At 40.5% G+C, this 18,092-nt stretch overlaps 1 protein-coding gene across 8 annotated transcripts in view; it reads right to left on the bottom strand.

Moving 5' to 3' along the window:
• Positions 1–18,092, bottom strand: part of NT5C2 (5'-nucleotidase, cytosolic II) — a 122,270-nt gene that overhangs the window by 47,920 nt on the left and 56,258 nt on the right. For 5 of the 8 annotated variants that reach the window (XM_060241742.1, XM_060241744.1, XM_060241743.1 and 2 more), the window contains 2 exons: positions 14,106–14,165; positions 822–939 (listed from right to left, as the gene is read on the bottom strand). Coding sequence is in view for 1 of the 8 variants with exons in the window: in XM_060241739.1 (XP_060097722.1) it covers positions 822–939 (118 nt within the window). In the remaining 7 variants the exon portion in view is untranslated. The remainder of the gene's footprint in view (positions 1–821; positions 940–14,105; positions 14,166–18,092) is intronic. The other 3 variants (XM_060241739.1, XM_060241747.1, XM_060241741.1) reach the window with 1 other exon arrangement.

Below are 18,092 nucleotides of genomic sequence, written 5' to 3'. Positions count from 1 at the left end.
ACAAAGTATTCACCCAGCTGGCCCTTCCATTTCTTCCCTTCATTACCCACTTATTGAGGCCTATCTACACACTTGTTTTTGAAACATTACATAATACACTGTGAAAATTCTGCTACCTCCTTTTTACAAGGGAAGTCATTGTCTGTGATATATCAAAAACAGAAAAATAACTGTGAATGTAAGACACCTGAAAAACAAAAATATGAAGTAGGCCTATGGTAAGGTGCCAGCGTTTTAATTTTTTCAGCATCTTTCAATGAAGAGCTTTCAATTTTTTTCAGCTTTTGCTACAGGCATTAATCTGTTTCATCAATGACTGTGGTAAACACTGACCAGAATATAAAAGAAATGTGCTCAGAGTGCCACACATGCAGTGAAGCTTCCAAAGGTCCACTTTTTGAAAGAAGCTAGAAAGCTGCTTTCAAAACTGTCCTCAGGAATAGCCTCTAACACAGCAAAGAATGGAATAGGAAGTGGTGACGGCAGCCCTACTACAAGGAAATGCCTAAGAAAATACATCCTTCTGAACCCCCATGACCACACTTTTTTGTCCTTTAAATCATTTCAAGAAAGATTTTTAGCAGCCTTGTATTAGATTAAACATATTCATTACATAACTTAGTATATGGGCAAACCTATTACACCATTTTATATTTTGTAGGTTTTCTGGTTACTCAAGTCACTTGTCAAGTCAGTGGATCTTTCAAGACACATTATCTGCCCACATCACCTGCATATAAAACTGTGTAAGTGGAAGCTAAAACTATGTCATTAAAACAGTACAGAGCAAATAAACCCTTGAGGAGGTTACAGCCATTTACCTGGTTGGGAATGCAGGATCATAGACAAAATTGAGCAGCTCTTGAGGATATCCAATTGAAACTAATCGCTCAACTGTCAGGTCAAACCCAAGGGATTCATATTCTGGAGACTTATACACTGTGACAAAATTAGAAAATTTAGATTATTTTAGAAAATACAAGAGCCCTGCATAAAAACCCCACACCGAACCAAGGTAGAAAGCGTATATTAATTCTGACATTCTCTTCTGTCCTTACCAATAATAAAGTCATCTGCTTCACATTTCCTAAATTGTTAAACTTTAGTAGCTGTTGTGATCATAATGTTCCATCAGAATGGAAGAACAGTTCATATTTCAGCAGCAGAAGGCATCTAATGCAATATTAGCTACTTCATTAGCTAACAAATGTTAGCTATTGCCCCAGAGAAAATATATCGCCCCCACCTCATTTCACTTCTACGTATTAAAAGTTGAACAGACCTACTGATCCTGCTAAAATCAAAATGCAATTCTAAAATCCATTTAGGCATCCCATGGAGGTTTAAAGGGACAATGGCTGAAAACATCTGCCCATGAGAAGTCAGCTCCCAGGTTACCAAGTAACATATTAATAAAAGCTACAGCAAAGTGTTAATTTGTCTTGGAAGACTTTTATTCTGTGCAAAGAAAACATAAATGTGAATGCCTAGGAAAAAATATAAAATGCAGGGCAGAAATCAGGGGTATCTTAAAATTATTTTGGGGGCCCCCTGCATTTTTCCAATGGGAAAAATTGAGAAACTTCTGGGAGTAAAAGCAAAAAACCCCTGAAATATTTCTTTGAAATTAGTGAAATGCTGTATAAAATGAAAGTTTGAGGCCTTATTCTTCAGTTTTTCCAATGGAAATTTTGGGAAATGGGGGGGGGGACCCTGTTTTTTTTTTCCTTTTGAAAAGAATGAGCTATGCTAAGATAGCATAGAGTACAGCAGCTTGCTCTCATTTTATTACTGGGTGTATTGGAGATTTGGCTTGTAGAAAACATATTTACGTATTTAAATTTAATAAATATGAACATAACATAAGAGAAGGCATGTTGGATCAGGTCAATGGCCCATCCAGTCCAACACTCTGTTTCACACAGTGGCCTATACACACACACACACACACACACACACACTGTGGCTAATAGCCACTGATGGACCTCTGCTCCATATGCCAATTAATACCATTTTATGTTAACTCATTATAAATTATGCATTTTACATTTTTATAGCAGCAAAATAGGAAAATTAGTGTTGCATATATTTATATTTTTTAAAAAAATAGGAAAAAGTTTTTCCCCTTCAAGGCTTTAATATTTCTGGATATTTTACCTGTAAAAGAGAAAACACTAAATTGATAATTCATGTCTTTTTTGTGTTCTGATATTTATCCTAGAATTTATCTCTTTACCTACACCACCATGTCCCACTTTCAATCAAGAATTGCTGCTCTTCATATTTATAGTACCATTTTACAAGTTTAAAGAATCTGCCACCCTCAGATCTTAATAGTCTATTACTTTAACAGAATAACACCTATATTTTCTTTAGATATGTCTCATTCTGTGTCTTTAATCATATTAATTACTGGCGCCCACTTGTTTAAATCTTTCTTAAGATGCAGGCTGGAATCTAAAGAACTGTGAAAGCTGGGTCTGCACACTAGTTTCTTGAATGCCACAGCCCACCCATCCCCTGGCAGACATGCATACCTTTAATGACAAGTGGCAACTAAAACTGAAGAGATTCTTCATATGTAGCACTAGGAAAAAATATAAAGTGCAGGGCAGAAATCAGGGGTATGTTAAAAGTATTTTGGGGGGGCCCTGCATTTTTCCAATGCATTTTTCCACACAGCCTCGCACTATTTCACAAGTTCTTGGGGTGGGGGGAGGACTACTGGGCATTTTCCTGATCATTTATGTTCTGTGTATGATCTACTATTATTCGAGTATCCTTCTTAACAAAGTAACCAACTATTCAATTGTGACTCATTCTGCATATAATTTATCTAAGTTTATTCATTCAGTTTTTGTGCTTCAGCCTGTTTAAGGGAAACAGTCACATGTAATGATGCACTAAAATTGATGTCATGCCATCACACTAGTCATTCAGATATTTAAGACAGTCTCCCTACCTGTCACATGGAAACTACAAACAAGTATCACATAGAGCAGGGGTCCCCAACCCCTGGGCCGCGGACCAGGACCAGTCCTTGGCTAGTTTTCAAGTGGACCGCGCAGCTGCCCGCCCATTCCCCCACACAGCCTCGCCGTCCCCTGTTTATACCACTTTAAGGCCAGGGAAGGTGCCATGAAGCGCTCTCCAGACTGACCTCCTCCCCTTGCTAATCAGCTGATCCAATCAGCAAGGAAAACTGCAGCGGCAGCAAGTGACTGCTGAAACAGCCGTGCTGCCGTGGTTTTCCCGGCCGATTGGATCAGTTGATCGGCGGGGGGGGGGGGGGGGGGGAGGTCAGTCTGGATGGCACTTCATCTTCCCTGGTAAAAACAGCAGGCGGTGAGGCTGCGCGGGGGCGGGCAGCAAAGCTGCGGGGGTGGGGCAGAGGAGGGAAGAGGAAACGGGGGGAGGAGGAGGCACCATGGGGGGGCGGCCACCAGCTCTGGGGCCGCCGTGGGCCAGCCAGCCCTGGGTCTGGTCCCTGGGACAAAAAAGGTTGGGGGCCACTGACATAGAGTACGCAGAGGTGTTAGGATTTTAAAAAATAGTCTGTTGTGCCAAATTATTTTTAAAAATTATAAATACAACAGAAGTTAACCACCTGCACATATCTGATGATCCATGTATAATGTAGCTGGATCTCAGATCTTACCTACATTTAGCTGAATCCTAAATAGAGAAATCTTTACGTATAACAACACTTCATATTGGCAATGCAAATTTAAGAACTTCTTACTGCATATGCAGCAGCTATTAGGTGTGGAACATCTGCTTATTAATCCTGCATGTCCAAAAGCAGCATTAGCATTCAAATCCTCTGCATGCTGAAAGTGCATACACAGTAAGCAGCTTTTTTAGCACAGAACTTTTAGATTATTTCTCAACCCATGTGCAGACTGCTGACAATAAGACAACTTAAGCAATGCTGCTTAAGATTACTGGAACTCAAAGGTGACAGTCTGGATAAAGGAAAGCTGTACTACTAACCAATGGAACCAGATTAAGGATCAAGGCAGGTCAGCGCTGCTGATACTTCTTGATCTGTCAGCAGCATTTGACATGGTTGATTACGACCTTATGACCTACCGCCTCACCATCGCTGGAGTTCGGGGGGTGGCCTTACAATGGTTTTCCTCTTTTCTCCGGGGATGGGGACAAAGGGTGGTGCTTGGCTAGCAGACTTCCTTGCAGCATCCACTAATATGTGGAGTGCCACAGGGAGCCATTCTCTCACCAATATTATTTAACATCTATATGCGCCCCCTTGCCCAGATTAACCAAGGTTTTGGGCTGGGTTGCCACCAGTACACTGATGACACTCAGCTCTATCTGTTGATGAGTGGCCGGCAGGTCGCCGCCCCTGACCAATTGTCCGAGGCATTGGGAGCTGTAGCTGGGTGGTTACAACAGAGCCGGCTGAAGCTGAATCCAGCTAAGACCATGGTCCTATACCTGAGTCAGGGTGGGGTGAGTATGGGCATCGAGCTCCCAGCTTTGGACGGTGCCACATTGGTGCCAGCTCAAAAGGTGAGAAGCTTGGAAGTGACCTTGGATGCCTCCCTTTCCATGGAGGCCCAGATCACGTTGGTTGCCAGGTCTGCCTTTTGTTATATTGGGCAGATGATGCAGCTAGCACCATATCTATCCCCCCAGGACCTGGCTACAATGATCTATGCAATGGTCACTTCCAGACTAGACTACCGTAACTCACTCTACGCTGGCTTACCATTGAGACTGATCTGGAAACTGCAGCGGGCGCAGAATGCAGCAGCTCACCTGCTGACTGCACCACCTTTAAGGGTGGGCATTCGGCCGGCGCTCTGCAGTCTGCACTGGCTGCCTCTCAAGTACCAGATCCGCTTCAAGGTTCTAGTGCTAACATTTAAAGCCTTACACGGCTTGGGACCAACATACCTGCGGGACCATCTCTTTCCATATATGCCCAGGAGGTCATTAGGTTCGACCTCCCAATACCTGTTGGCCGTCCCCGGCCCAAGAGACACCCACCTCACCTCAACTAGGGCCAGGGCTTTTTCAGTCCTGGCCCCAGCCTGGTGGAACCAGCTCCCTATTGAGATCTGGGCCCTACCTGGCCTATTAGCATTCTGTAGGGCCTGTTCCGCCAGGCTTTTAGCTGAGGGAGTCTATTCTTGATCTGGTTGGCCTCCCCGGCCAGCACTGTCATCTGTGACAGGAAATGGAATAAAAACTGCCATCCCTATGAGATATCATGATGTGAGATGGCTAGGCTGGGCAATATGTGATATCATGGTAATCTGAGTGCTGTTGAGTTGTCTGTTTTAAAATGTTTTTATTGTATTTTATTGTTTTATTATATGTTGTACTCCGCCCTGAACCTACGGGGAATGGGCGGAATAGAAATTTACTAAAATAAAATAATAATAAATTACTGCTATATATGATTCACCAGGAAGGAGTAGAAAAGCACAGAATCACTCTCAGCAATCATCCAATATATTCTGGAAGGGCAATCCACTAGAATCACAAGGCCATGAGACTTTTATATCATTTTGTCCAACCACAGCATTGACCTGTAAAACTATTTGTTCTAGGAAAACTTAGAACGGTACTGTTCTAATGTATTTGTGTAACAGAAGTCTAGAATCATTCATTGTGCCTGGAGTTGGGACCAGTCCATAGGGAGAGGAAAAGATAACAGTCACACTGTGCTGGAAGACATAGTTCCAGAATAGCACACCATCTTTGGCCACTTTCTTTTCAACCCAAGTTGTGGACCAGAGGAAAATCTGGGCTCCAGGCCCCCCCACAAAATGCTGGACCAGCCCCTTTGAAGTAGGCTACAGGAAGCCACTTGATAGCTACCTGATTTACAGCAAGCTGGGTCCATCCCCCCAGACTCATCCTTGCTCCCCACTCATAAATTATTCATAACTAAACTAAAAATACTAAATAAATACTGGATTAAAATTTTGTTACAGTATTAAATTAGGGCATGTGTGTGCTGACTTGATATACTACGAAGTATACCAGTTTTAACAATGCACACATGCTGTGATTTAGTAATATGTGATGGACAGGAGGCTGACCTACCCTGAAAAGAAAAACATCCACTCAGCTGTTTCGTCCCTGAGCCTGCAGGAGTGTTGCTTCAGCATACAATCACCTTTCAGAGGAGCGATTAAATGTTAGAGGGAAGCACAGGAGCAATTAGTTCATATCTGCCTCAGAGAGAGGGCAGTCATGGTTCTGGGTCTGCCTTAGCAAAAAAGGAAAACAATTTGATGAATGGCTCTGTATGGTAGCACAGTAGTGTGGTGCAATTCTAACCCTGGGAGAGGATAGAGTACCCACTTGTTAGACTTGACTCTGGTGATAAGCTGACATACTATTTTGTCTGACTCCTGGGAAAGGATAGGCAGGCATGGGTGGAATCCTGTATGTATGAAAAAAATATATTTTGCTGGCTAATCAGTGCAAGTATAAACGAGAATTCAAACCACACTCTGAAGCCATAACTAGCCTAAATTTATGTCCCTCAACTAGTTTTTTCATTTGACTATCTATAGACCTGTGCTGTTGCTCTGTTCTCTAAAACCAATTTGTAAATAAATCAATCTTCTGTGTTATTTACACACTATTTATTTTCATACCTCAGTCAGTGATCACAGTGTGCTTCTTACCACATAACTTATCTCACATTAGCAAATGCAAAGCCTTTACACTTCCTACCCTAAGACCATTTTATAACTGATGGAAAGATTTACAGCTCAAAACAAACTTGGTTCCTCAAAATAATAAGTCTGTGTATGTCCTCTCAGTGTAAAGAAAGGGTCTATCACAATAATATAATAAACTTTTAATCCAAAATTAATTTTTCTATTAATACAGTGATTTCCAACAGCCTTTTTTTTGGGGGGGGGGCACAAGTTGCTAGATGTTACATAATAAGCAGATCAGTAAATCAGCCGCCCTGTCACTAGCTATCTTTCTTGTAATACACAGCAGAATGTCTGGCGCATTCTAGAGCACACTCACTTGTGGTTCAATGACAAGATCCAAAAGACTCAGCCAGCATTCCAGAGCAGATGTACTAATGAAACAACATGGCAATGTTTAATGCAGAATATCTGTGAAACAATCTCATTTTAGAAACCTTGTAAAGCTTCCAGTGTAGAGCTCTCTACAAAAACATGCATGTGTATTAAGTGCTGTGAAGTTGCTTCCAACTTATGGCAACACTATGAATTAATCACCTCCAAAATGTCATTAACAGCCTTGCCCGGGTCTTGCAAACAGAAGGCCCTGGCTTCCTTTATTGAATCAGTCCACCTCATGTTGGATCTTCCTCTTTTCCTGCTGCCTTCAACTTTTCATAGAATTATTGTGTTTTGCAGTGATTATTGTCTTCTCATAATGTGACCAAACAATGATAGCCTCAGTTTAGTCATTTTACTTTCTAAGGAGAGGTCAAGCTTGATTTGATCTAGAACCCACTTATTTGTCTTTTGATAGTACATAAAACTCTCAATGGAATTGAATCTACTCTATCCCCTCACCTGAAGAAGTATGCATGCATACGAAAGCTTACATTTTGAATAAAACTTTGTTGGTCTTAAAGGTGCAAATTCACTGCATATTATGCAACTGGTGTGCTAAAGCAATTAATTTGCAACTGGATTCTCTTGTGCAGACAAACCTATCCAGCTGCAAGTTACTGCTATAGCACAACACTCAGGCAATATCCAATGATATGTTGATGCATTCAAGGTGAGCCATAATTGAGTTCCTTTCTTTTCAGGGTTGGCTTAGAAATTGTTCACGTACATACACTACCAATGTAGTAGGTGAGGTCACAGGAGGGTGCATTCCAAATGTGTACACATGGCACACACACACACACAGAGTATAAATTGAAGTGAGAAGCAGGGATCATGCACACAGGTCTTGGTCCTCATTAAGGTTATATGCACGGTAGGGAAACATGCACAAACCCAAGACTTACAAAGAGAATCTCTACCTGGGCAGTATATGGACAGCCTAAATTCCCACATGTGTAACATGATGATATAGTTGCTCACAATCATTCTTACTGTATGTGAAATACTTGAAGTGTTTAGAATAAGCACTAGCGAAATGTTCATCATTTTTAAATACACAAGCAATTCACTACCGTGCCTAAATACATTTTTGAAATGAAAGGTCATTATTTCCACAACCAAGAAGCAGTTATTATTCTGTGCAATGAGACTTTCAAAAGTAAACCCATTCAAAGAAAGCTATTGACTTGATTCAAGTATTTCAAGAATCTGCGTTTAGGATGGCCTGTTTCCATTTAAGAGACACATTTCAATTTCCTGCACAGATTCTATGATATTTAGCATAACATTAAAAGGAAAATCAATGTTCATTTCACAGACTGGTATCTTTCATCCAACAAATAGCTCAGACACTAAACACCACTTTCAGGCTTACAATTCAAAACACTAGTATGTGACTACTCTCCTAAATGGAAGTTTTATGAAGAAATCTGACACCATACATTCAGATTTTAATATATCCAGTATTAAATCTATACCTATTTATCCTGAAAAAAGTCAGAGTAAATAATGCATAGCCTTTTTAAAATAATTTTTTTCAGACCTGGTTTTGACATTAATTAGAAATATTAAAATACAGCTTATTATAAAATGGAATCTCAATTAATGTTAAAACAAAGCCCCACACCTTCTTCACTCATAAGTTTGTAAAATCCATTTTCTGACCCATAATCAAAAATGTTTAGTTGGATCCAACAGTGCCCCTGTGTGAGCAGAGAATACATCTGCCCATGCTGAAGTCTGGGATTATGTGTGGAAGAGGTTCACAATTTCACACTTGAGATGTATCCCAATACACTGCATCCCATGCTGTTCCTGTAGATCCCTTGGCCCTAAGAATCAGTTTTTCCAGGGCTCAGGAAGACAGGGGGAAGTGGAAAATAATGTTTTCACTGAATGTAGCTCACAGATCTTAGGATTCTCATGGTATTTTAAAGACTTCCATATAAAAAGGACCATGAGTGAAAGAGAATGCTGGTCGAGACGGATCACTGGTCTAATACATCAGAGCTCTCCTTATGTCATTTTATATGTCATTTATTACATAAGCATGGGAGGCACCTGTATTTTAGTAAGTCACATCGGAGTTCCAACATTCTACCATTACAATGCATGGGACTTCTATATCTCATGAAATCAAGACAATGTCTCCCATCAGCCTGAAATTTGATACAGAATCTACCTTCAGATGGGTATAAAATTCAACTTAAATTTGGCAAGTTATAAAAAGTTAAAATATTGTTGGAACTTGAAGATACTGAAAGCATAAAACCAATTTTTGGTGCACACAATCATACACCTTTAATTTCTTATCTTTGGGGCTTATATTCTGTAAACAAAAAGATCACAAATGTTCCAGGGTCTTGCCATCAGTGGTAAAATTCATTCCGTACTCATGTATTGCTGAAATCTTAAAGTTTTCATTTCATTTTTTTCAAGTATAAGTTATGAGGACATGTGCATTCACTAAGCCTTTTCCAATGAATGTTTTCCTAAAAAAAAAAATTTAGACCACTTGCCCAACCAGACACAGAGAAGGCACACTGATATACAGAAGGTATGACAGGTGTTTCTAGATGGCCTATGGAAATATCAAACTGCATAATGTCTGTTTCTTGGACAATGCTTGAAATTGTGAATGCTTTAGGTAAAAATGAAAGGGTGTGTGTGTGTCTTTGAGTTACATAACCAGTCTCTGTTGAGGGATGGAAGTGACAAAAGTTTGCTTTGTTTTTATTTGCCCTTTCAAAGCAGTGAAAAAGATCTATGTATGGGGAAAAAATACATCCCTTCAGAACTATCATCTTTTCTGAAAAAAACATTTAAACAAATGTGGCATACAATGGCTTAATTTTGAAGGGGCTTGCCTTATTATGCTGTTATGCAGCCAACATGATTGCAGTTTTCAGCATCTGTATAATATAACCTCCAATTTCTCCCCAACCCCATTTATGAGTAGATGGGATTCTAAAACAAAATTGAAGCTCATTTAAAATTTAAGACTTCAATTTGCAGCACAGATTCTATGATATTTAGCATAATATTAAAAGGAAAATCAGTGGTAGTTTTGCAGACTGGTATCTTTCATCTGACAGATAGTTTACACATTAAACACTACTTTCAGGCTTACATTCAGATTTTAATATGTCCAGGACTAAATGTATACCCATTTAACCCTGAAGAAATCCACCAAAAGACAGCTACAGTGTCACTCACTCTTTCAGTCCATGGTATCTTCCTCCGGGGGAGGGGGGGGGCGCAACACAGAACATGGGGCCAATGCTATATAAATGTTTTATATTCTGAAATTCATAACATGGGATGTCACATGGAGAAATGGATGCAACCGTAATACAAATTTGGAAAACTACCCAAAAGAACAAGAACAGTGTAGCTACTTGGAACTTAACACAAAATGTTAGCCCATTCTGTGTCTGATTTCAAAGCTACAGTAAACTTGATGCTGTGGCTCAATAGGGATAAGGCAAGAAGTCAAAGTCACTGGGATTCATCCTCTGCACTTACAAAATGCCATCAAGGTAATCCCCTCAGTCCATCCTAAACTACCATGTAGCTTTATCAGAGATCCCCTCAACGACCAAGGTCTACAATTTGCTCTTCACAAATATTCATGAATCCAGTGTGTGAAGAAATGCCTCCCCGCCTTTGGTGGAGGGCTGGGAAGTCAGTTTTCAAAGTGGCTGTGAGTTTCTGTTTTTTTCCCTGTGGGCTAGAAATGGGAGAGGGAGTCAGATTACATCTAGCAAAGGAGGCTGACTTTCCCCGCCCCTCTTAACCACAGAGAAGGCAAATGTTTGCTAGAGAGGCAGGAAAAAAAGGAAGAAGCTCCTAGAAGGTCAGACCAAACCAACAAGTTGAAATTAAATCAAAAGATTTTTTGGCTAAACATAAGGAAGAACTTCCTAACTTCCTAGAGCAGTTCCTCAGTGGAACAGGCTTCCACAGGAGGTAGATAGGCTTTCCTTCTTTGGAGTTTTTTAAACAGAGGCTAGATGGCCATCTGACAGCAATGCTGATTCTGTGGACTTATGCAGATCATGAGAGAGAGGGCAGGAAGGGTTGCATCAGTGCTTACCTCTCATGGTCCTTTCTTACATGCCCAAGGAAATGCTGATTGCCACTTTGGGGTTAGGAAGCAATTTTTCTCCAGGACCATTTGGCCAGGGATTCTGGAGGTTTTTTGCCATCTGCTGGGCATAGAACAGGGATCACTGGGGTGTGGAGAAGAGGTATTTGTGAATCTCCTGCATTGTGCAGCAGTTGGATTAGAAGACACTGGAGGTCCCTTCCAACCCTATGATTATATGTTTTCAGAGATTTCCCAGTGGGTGCTCTGAGTGACATTGTGACCAGTTCCTGGGAGGGAACAGTGTTTCAAAATATCCTCACTGGAGAAGAAAGGTCTCTCTTGGTGCTGCTTCTTTGAAGGGGACAGACTTCTGGGTCAGATGGGGACAAACCTCTGGGCCATCTAGTATCCTAGGTAATAAGACCTCTATGGGAACGTTGTAACTTCTTAAGAAAAGTAAAACATGCCCTATTTTAACATCAGACAGGGTATGTTTAGCCAACATGGGCAGAAGGAATTGCATTTATATCCACTTTCTTTTGTTCTGCCAATTGCTGATCTGGTGCTGTGCTTAAGTAGAAGAAGAAAAGAGACTAGATTTATATTCTGCCCTTCATTCAGAGTCTCAGAGCAACTTACAATCTCCTTCCCTTCCCCTCCTCACAGCAGACACCCTGTGAGGTAGGTGGGGCTGAAAGAGCTCTTTCAAGAACAGATCTGAGAGAATTTGTGACAGACCCAAGGGCACACCAACAGCTGCATGTGGAGAAGTGGGGAATAAAGCCTGGTTCTCCCAGATTAGAGTCAATGATTCTAAACATTATTCCCAGATGCTTGTGAACTTTTACTTTTTAATAAATATTTTAACCTTTTAATGCTGGAAGTGGATTTCTGTACCACATAGTTTCCCCAACTGCTCTGGGCACAGTATTTTGCAAGAGGGACCCCCAGGGATGAGGGAAGTGGGCAATGTGCAAGTGGCCATCTTTCCAGGGGAGCCCCAAAGCAGTATTTGTTCCCTGTGGAAGCAGGAGACCTTGAGGCTAGGCCTCAAAACTAGGAACGAGAACTGAGAGTTCTGCTTCTCTCAGTGGGAACTCCTAATATGAACAGGTGGTGGCAATGAATACCCTAGTGGAAGGAAGAATAGCAGCTCCCTCCAGGAGGTGGAAACCGAAAGAGAAAGTGGGCAGAACAGGTTCTGCAAGACAACCAAGCCTGTTTCATCACACAGAGGGATGAGAAATTTCCTGTTTGCGAAGAAGGATCCACAATACTGGGTGAATTTTCTGCACCCTTGTTGACAGAGCACTTCAGTAATTACTTGTCAGCTAATATACAAATCTCAGTATGCACATACTGGGAGTTCAGTTCTGTTCTGAAGATGGAAATAAGTTATAGACATGCAGGGAATCTGCAGACACACTGGGGGAAGGGAATTTCCCACAACTGGCCCCCAATTTCTCCCCCTTGTTTGCTCCAACACTGCCTTCTCCACCCACTGCCATTTTTTCCACTGTTTGGCACTGCATGCTTTATCACCACTTCTTTGCTGCATTCTCCACATACCTCAAGCCTCCCATTACTACTTTTTTCTCTCCTCTGCAATCACACAGTACTGATCTGCAACTCCCAATTTTTTTTTAGAAAACTGATTTTCTGTGGTTTTTCTTTTAATGCCATCACTTCCTGTTGGATTTTTCACCAAGTCTGGCTGCTCTCTTGAGTTTATACAAATATCCCTCCTACCTTCTCCTATTCTCACTGTGCAGGTTGTTTTGCTCCCCAGTCCCCACACTACAGACAGGTTCAGAATTAGATATATAGATGTTGCTCTCTGGTTATTGTGGCAAGAGAAGTTTTCCTTTAATTGGACAACTGGGAATGAAGCTGGAATTTACAGAGCTTGTGTCCCTTTCTGTCAACACTCTACACCACAGAACACTGTACATCAATCAAGTTGTGTTACAAGCTCATGACATTTTCTTGCAAGCTGTGGAAGTGCTTATTTGGGTAATATGAGCTAGCCAGCAAGTAATGTATCTAAGACGAGCAGTGTGAACAACACTTGGGCACTGAAACAGCATCATAATTGAAAAGGAGCCTGTAACTTTCTATATGTAAAAGTAAACTGTATTATTCAGTGCTACTTAATCTTCAGTTCTAAAACTGCTCTGTTATTAGGAAACAATGTGGTGCAGAAATGCATCTCTGCAAACCAAATATTATGGTGATTATCATTTAAAAATAATGTGACAGCCAACCAGATGTTGCCATGCATGATCTGCCTGTGCAGTAAGCCAAATAGCTGCAGATATTACATGAACACTCTTAGTTTAACTGCAAACCACATCTTCATCCTGTTCTTCACAAGATACATTCCCAAGACATAACTAAAAGCATCAAGTACTAAGAAAAAGTATAAATTTATTCCAAGGTATCTGGGGGGTTTGTTAAGAGGAGGGATTTATTTTCTTTTGCAGGTCAGGGAGGTAACAGAATGATGCCTTTGTAAATAGCCAAAGTTGAAAACAGAAACCATCTGTTAGCATGTATCTTGTTTTCTTATCAATTCCAATACAAATATTAAATACTGCTAAGGGTTCAAAAGTACTTTAGCAGTGCAATTCTAAACACACCCTTATAAATCCACTGAAATTAATGGGTTTAGAAGGGTGTAACTCTATTTAGGATTGCACTATAACTTTCCAAAAAAATATGGATTTCCTTATGTAGTGTACATGTCACAAGAGAAGACAAATTGTATTAACAGGAAGGTATGTAGTAAGAAATGGGATATCCATGCACACCAGTGTTACCATTGCTGCCAAGACATGTACAGTAGCAATTTTATAGCCTTCCTGAAAAGAAAAAAAAATCTGCAGCCGCTCCAGCTAATGCAAAATGCTGCTGCCAAGATTTTAACTCACATGAGGCAGATGCAGATGCTGAGTGTCACTCCAGTCTTGAAGGAGTTACACTGGACTCCCCTGTCAAAAAGAAAGAATCAAACTGACTTTAAACTGAAACAGTGGTGTTGTGTGCATTTGCTGGAGCTACTGTGCAGAGAAAGACCAAAGACTGAACTATAAGCCATGTCTCCTTGGCATTTACATCTATGCAAAATTTCATCTTCCAGTCTACAAAACACTCTGAGGTTAGTTCATCAAGATTTCCAAATGGAAAGTTTGCAAAAAACTTCAGTCATTGTATGCATATAAATACAAAAACTGCAAGCAACTACATGGATTACTTGTTCTACAGTTTCGCTAGAAGGTTGCCCCCCGCATTAAAGCCATTTTAGTAGGTACAGATAGGAAAGATATCAACATAATGCAAAAGCAAGAACGGAAAGGTCCAGAGAGAAAAATCCAACATATTTACCACAAAATATATATTTTAAATATTGCAACTTAAATCTAATGTGTTTTAATAAATCTGAAAATCAAACAATAATAAACTACACTAAATTATTTTGAAACATTAGATATGATAGTTATGATAGATACAGTGTCAAATAGGATGAGTTAGCAAAAAGACTAGATCAAATTTCATTATGATGTTAGTATTCAGTCTGATGAAAGGACATTTGAGAACTGGCAACCTCAGGATGATGTAAGAGAGTGAAGAAGTAAATTCATGTTCCTTTTTTCCTTAAGGTGAGTCTGATCTCAAAACGCCTCTGCTCTTTAATCCTCCTCTATTTATAGATTAAAAGGGAACATATTACATGTAAAAGTTGTTTAGATAAAGTTTGGAAGACTGACAACTCTGAGACTAAATGGTAGCACAGAAAAGGCATGAACCAGTGACAATCACCACTGCTTAAAATCTTTGGCTTGTAACTGGCTTTAGAGCAGCCACACACACACAAACAATTCACAAGAAGTTGCTTTTTGTATACTTTTCAAACTATCCACATGCCACACTCTGTTATCAACAGTCAACAAACAAACAAACAAAAAACCCTCCAAAACAACTTTCAGTTTTAAAATCTACCCTGCCTAGTCATTCAAGCAATTCCAAGCCCAGGGGTCATTTGGCAACATCAGAGGGAGCCTGCCTAGAACCAGCTATTTGGCTCCTTCCCTTCCAAATGGCTTCCATCAGAACTGTCTACAGCTGTGAACATTCTAACTGGTCATTATGAAACAGAATAATTTGTTTATGCCTCTTCCCTTCCCTTGCATATTTTTTGTTTGTTACAGTTATTTTGAATTGTAAACCAGTTTAAACACAACAAGCAGAAAACAAAGCTACCAGGTGAGTGTTTGTTTACAATGCTCTAGAAAGATAAGGTTTTTCAAGATTCTTCAGATAAAAATCTAACTGTACTCTACAGTGCTCAGAATGCTTAAGAAAATATAAATACTTAAACATACAATGCAAATATAAAATATACAAATAATGACTATTTTGCATAAATGAAAAACATTTTTCCTAACTCAGAATCCATGGTGTAAATTTTTCAAGAACTTGGATTTTTTTTGGCAGGAAACAATTTGGTGACAGAAGAATTCCCATAGATAAAGTGACCTAACTGTAGACCACAGAAGAGGAATAGATATCTAAAAAATTTGAATTCTGTGATAGACTCAAGTTCCAACACAGAAATAAAGTCCTGTACTCACATTCTAAAATCTACAATAACAAAAACTGGGGTGTTAAAATCCTCCAAATGGTAAAAGGAACATCTGTAGCTTTAAGAAATAAATGTTCTCAGTGGTCATTGCTAGGAAACCACAACGATATTGCCAGCCATATAAGCTTGGTTTCTGTCAGTAAAAGGCAGGGGCAGGCAGCAGAGCTGTTTCCAGGGCTGTTTTGGCTTTGATGGAGGACTCACTGGGGCTAAACGCACCCACATCCACCTAGTGACTGACTCACAACCACATGACTTGCACATCTCACCCAGGCACAGCTGCTTTATATTGTTCAACAGCAGCCACTCCACAAAAGACAGTGTGGAGCAGTGGTTAGACTAGGATCTGGGAGTTGTTAATCATTCAGTCCTGTCCAACTCTTGGACAGGTCCAAGTCTCTGTTCTGCCACGGTACTCACTGGGTGACCTTGGGCCAGTCATATATTCTCAGCCTAACTTACCTCATATGGTTATTGTGAGAATGAAAGGGGCGCAGCTGATTGTGACAGAGGGAGGGAGGCGCCCCTGTGGGAGCTGGTGCCCTAGGCCGTCGCCTACTTCGCCGACTCCCACACGCCGGCCCTGCTGGTACTCTACATTGGTCTGTTGTTGTTCGGTCGCACAGTCGAGTCCAACTCTTTGCGACCCCATGGACAAAGTCATACCAGATCCTCCTGTCTTCCACCATCCTCTGAAGTCTGCTCAAATTCGTGTTTGTTACATCAGTAACGCTGTCCAGCCATCTCATCTTTTGCTGTCCCCTTCTTCTTTTGCCTTCTGTCTTTCCCAGCATCAGGATCTTCTCCAGGGAGTGCTCCCTTCTCATTTGGTGGCCAAAGTATTTTAGCTTCAGCATCTGACCTTCCAGGGAACAGTCAGGGTTGATTTCCCTTAGGACGGACTGATTTGATCTTCTTGCAGTCCAAGGGACTCTCAAGATTCTTCTCCAGCACCACAGCTCAAAAGCATCTATTCTTGTGCACTTGGCCTTCCTTATGGTCCAGCTCTCACAGCCATACATTACTACTGGGAATACCATTGCTTTGACTATACAGGCTTTTGTTGGCAGGGTGATGTCTCTACTTTTTATTATACTGCCCAGATTCGCCATAGCTGTCCCTCCCAAGGAGCAAACGTCTTTTAATTTCATGGCTACACAGTCATCATCTGCAGTGATCTTGGATCCCAGAAATGTGAAGTCTGTCACTACTTCCATGTCTTCCCCTTCTATTTGCCAAGGTGTGATGGGGCCGGATGCTATCATCTTTTGATGTTGAGTTTCAAGTCTACTTTTGTGCTCTCCTCTTTCACCCTCAACAAGAGGTTCTTTAGGTCCTCCTCACTTTCTGCCATTAGAGTGGTATCATCTGCATATCTGAGGTTGTTTTTCCCGGCAATCTTAATTCCGGCTTCTGCTTCATCCAGGTCAGCATTCTGCATATAAATTAAATAAGCAGGATGACAATATACATCCTTGTTGAACTCCTTTTCCTATTCTAAACCAATCAGTTGTTCCACATCCTGTTCTGACCATTGCTTCTTGACCCTTATACAAGTTTCTCAGGAGGTGGTCTGGTACTCCCATCTCTTTAAGGACTTGCCACAATGGTCTGGTACTCTACAATGTAAGTATTGGTTCTGAAAATACAGTAAGTAAGCTACAAATCATAATTCAATACTTATTTTTTACAAAATGCCTATACATTAATATTCCAAAGTAAGTCTTCATGTCAGAAAAAGGTGCATGCTATCTTTTGCACACTACTAGTACTAGTGTTGTGGTCATTTTTAAAAAATCCTAATCATGGTCATAAGGGAACTAGTATTCATGGTAATATTCTTGATTCTTAACACCCTTAACAGTTCTCTTGAACAAAATTTGTGGATTTTTCTCTTGTATTTATTGTTCAACATAACTGAATACCTTCTTTAGAATTTATTCTCCCCTATAACAGTAACTGAAAATCATAATTCTAAATAGGACACATGCTATATTTCTAGGCTGTCATGCTAAAAAATGTTTTTTTACTATTTGTAAACAGTTAACACATCCTTATAAGCCCAACACTACTGCATCAGTACAAGGACCTACCTATCCTGAATCTTGTTTCAACACTGGCCTGTCAGTGGAGTTCTCAAGGATAGATGAATACAGCAGTTCTCTTCTATCTGTCCCCAGTATTAGGTGTTCCAAAGTATAATGCCTATCAACATGGAACTTCCAGTTAGCTATCTCAACTAATTGCAGTTGTCAGACCAGTCTTCCATTAATCT

The sequence above is a fragment of the Heteronotia binoei genome, chromosome 6 (assembly GCF_032191835.1).
Source record: "Heteronotia binoei isolate CCM8104 ecotype False Entrance Well chromosome 6, APGP_CSIRO_Hbin_v1, whole genome shotgun sequence".
In the NCBI taxonomy this organism is placed as follows: Eukaryota; Metazoa; Chordata; class Lepidosauria; order Squamata; family Gekkonidae; genus Heteronotia; species Heteronotia binoei.
This window is presented reverse-complemented; position numbering and strand designations above follow the sequence as displayed.